The following is a 3,138-nucleotide window of genomic DNA, read 5'->3' on the forward strand; positions in this document are numbered from 1 at the left end:
TAAATAAATAAAATCTTTAAATCATAAAAAAAAGCAATAAAGACACGTACAAAAATGCACTGAGGAACTAACTATTCAAAGGAGCTCTTGGGTAAATATTTTTGAAAAGTGAAGAAATATAATAATGTGAATGACTGAACACTATTTTATCTGCATTGTAACATATTTCTATATATCGGGTGGGGGGGGTTGTAATATAGGCAGGACCTACCTTCTTAAATAATAAAAAGCAAGTAAGTTACCTAAGAAAGCTCTAGAAAGACTACTGAAGAGCAATTAGAACTCACTTTCTGGATATTATTATGAAAAACGCGCCTAGCCAGTTTGCCTCAGTGGATAGAGTATCGGCCTGCAGACTGAAGGGTCCCGGGTTTGATTCCACTAAAGGGCACATGCCTGGGTTGCTGGCTCAATGCCCAGTAGGGGGCATGCAGGAGGCAGCGGATCAATGATTCTCTCTCATCATTGCTGTTTCTATCTCTCCCTCTTCCTTCTCTGAAATCAATAAAAATACATATTTTTTAAAAAAAGGAAAAAGAAAAATGTAAGCAGTTATCAGTATGCAATGAGTTAAGGGCAATTTTATCCAGAATCAGAGTGGCCAGACAGCTTCCTGTAATCCATCATTATTTCTCAAACACATCTTTGAAGCATTTAGACTTAGGTCTGCTTAAAGAACTTAGGGCTAAAAAAGGAAGTTAACACATGGGCTCTCTTATTATTGTATTCTGCCATGGTGATTCTTAGAGTAGCAGGAAGGAACATGTACTATGTTACATGGGCTAGAATTAGAAGACAGAGGGTTCATAGTTAAGGTGAAACAGTTGTCTTAGCTTTGAATTCTTTTGCTTTTTTTAGTTTTTTTGTTGCCTTGCTGTAATATAAATACAACTTCATTTCAAAATATCTAATCACAGATTTTTCCCAGTTCTGTTCTCGTTTTATTTTTGACATATACATACAATTACAGTTTCTGTTAACCAATTAAAACTACAATTATGTTCAGTAGAATGCCAAGAAAGTTCAAGAGTCACATTCAAGGCTTGTAAAAGATTCACTTACCACTGGATTTAATTTCTCGGACATAATTACTAGGGAACCAGCCTGTTCTCCCATTTAATGTGCCTTCCCACCAGCCTCCTTCTTCAACTCTAGTGACGTAAATGATGTCCCCTTTACAGACTGACAGTTCATCTTCATTAGTCTGCTTAAAGTTGAATCTTGCCTTTACTATCAACTGGTGACTTCCATTTTCAGTCATTTCCTAGAGAAACAAAAGCCACACCAGATGAAGCACTCATCTAAAAGAGGCAGGGGCAAAAATTATATGAACTTAAGAAAATTGAGTGGGGTAACCTAGGATAAACCCAAGGTCATCTCAGTCTTGTGTTTTTAACTTAGGAGTTGGCCTAGCATGGATAGGTCTCAGTGGGAATTAATAAATCCCTCAAAACTGTATGCAAACTTTTGTATTTGTGAGACTGTGTATTTTGGAGGGAGTCATAGCTTTCATTTCCCTCTCCCCCTATCAATTATCTAAACCAGTGGTTCTCAACCTTCCTAATGCCACAACCCTTTAATACAGTTCCTCATGTTGTGGTGACCCCCAATTTCATTGTTACAAATTGAACATAATTAAAGCATAGTGATTAATCACAAAAACAATATGTAATTATATATGTGTTTTCCGATGGTCTTAGGCGACCCCTGTGAAAGGGTCATTCAACCCCCAAAGGCGTCGTGACCCACAGGTTGAGAACTGCTGATCAAAAGATATTTTAAATGATCCAGGAAACAAAGGACAGTGGCACACTATTCTATCCTGCCTCTACCCAACACATAGACCTATCTTATGTAATTATATGACCAAGATTAGGTACTAATCTACTCTAATAACATGTGTCTTCCACATCCCAATTACTAAGAATATCTTAAATTGGCTAAGACTTAGTCGTAGGCATAGATTAAATACCCCATAGTTACTTAAGTCAGTAGTTCTTAACTTATCACAAGCCCCTTTGAGAAACTGATGAGTACAATTGAACTTTTCCCAAAACACATATACCCCTAAGTTCACACACAGATTTTGCACACAGTTTGAGATGGTCTGAGGAATATAGAACCATAGTATTCATGAGCTTCTCAAAGGGATCTGTGATCTCCAAAGGTTAAGTGCTTTGGAAGTAATTAAAGTGTTTTGGAAGTAATAGCTCTTGATAGCTTAAAGCAAGTGGGTGGCTTTGACAGAAATAATGCCTCAAAAGGGCAGAAGATGGGGTGTTCCTTCCTAAACAAAAGCTCCTGTTAAGGCTAAATGCAAAGATAACTGGGCTATCCCAATATAGGAGCTCATTATAAGCCCAATGTAAGTACAAAGAGAAAAATAAAATGACAATAGCAAGTAATATTGATTGCCTACTATGTGCCAGGCACTATTTGTTCTCCTAATAAACTGAGTGATGGGGAAAATAACAGCAATCTGCCATCAGGAAGTAGTCATAATGACATATATACATAGTATTCTCAGTTAAACAACTTGCTCAATTTTAGGAAGAGAGAATTTGGGAGCTTTAACCTCAATTTTTCTGACTCTGTGCCCCACATACCTTTGATTTGTTCCAGGGGCCAGCCTGAATTTGTGCTAGGTTTAAAATTAGTTTTCTCCAGACTCCCCAAACAAACAGGATGGCTATCTTACTATATATGAAAATTCAACCGAGTTATCGATCGAACTTCATGGATTTTAAAACAGGCAGGGGGAATTGGGAGCAATACTTACCACTGCCTTTGACTGCCTTTGCAGCCTTGGAGCTGTGCTAGAAACTGCTCCCTGTGGGTTTGTCTGAGAACTATTAGCAGCACTAAGAGAAGAGGAACGTCCACATGGTCTTTCTGATAGCTGATCTGTGAAAAGAGGAAAAGGCATGATAAAGGGAACCACTCATGTCAGAAAAACATCTACAACATAACATCTTTCATGGGACACTATCAAAGGCAACCTGGCTATAATTCTAACTATCACCATTATGAATGTGCCAAGTATATTTCATCCCCCCTCCCTTTTTGGTGGCCAACTTCTTTTTCTTAACCTTACTGGCCATTGCTCTCCAGTAGAATGAAAAACAGCGACAGAGCCAC

General features: G+C 38.0%; 1 protein-coding gene across 1 annotated transcript in view; it reads right to left on the reverse strand.

Moving 5' to 3' along the window:
* Nucleotides 1-3,138, reverse strand: part of ARHGEF6 (Rac/Cdc42 guanine nucleotide exchange factor 6) — a gene marked incomplete at its 3' end in the record, with an annotated part of 117,098 nt that overhangs the window by 74,470 nt on the left and 39,490 nt on the right. Inside the window, exons 4-5 of the mRNA XM_015565389.1 lie at nucleotides 2,780-2,904; nucleotides 1,063-1,264 (exon numbers count right to left, since the gene is read on the reverse strand). Of these exons, the coding sequence (XP_015420875.1) occupies nucleotides 1,063-1,264; nucleotides 2,780-2,904 (327 nt within the window). The remainder of the gene's footprint in view (nucleotides 1-1,062; nucleotides 1,265-2,779; nucleotides 2,905-3,138) is intronic.

The sequence above is a fragment of the Myotis davidii genome, unplaced genomic scaffold (genome assembly GCF_000327345.1).
Source record: "Myotis davidii unplaced genomic scaffold, ASM32734v1 scaffold740, whole genome shotgun sequence".
NCBI lineage: Eukaryota > Metazoa > Chordata > Mammalia > Chiroptera > Vespertilionidae > Myotis > Myotis davidii.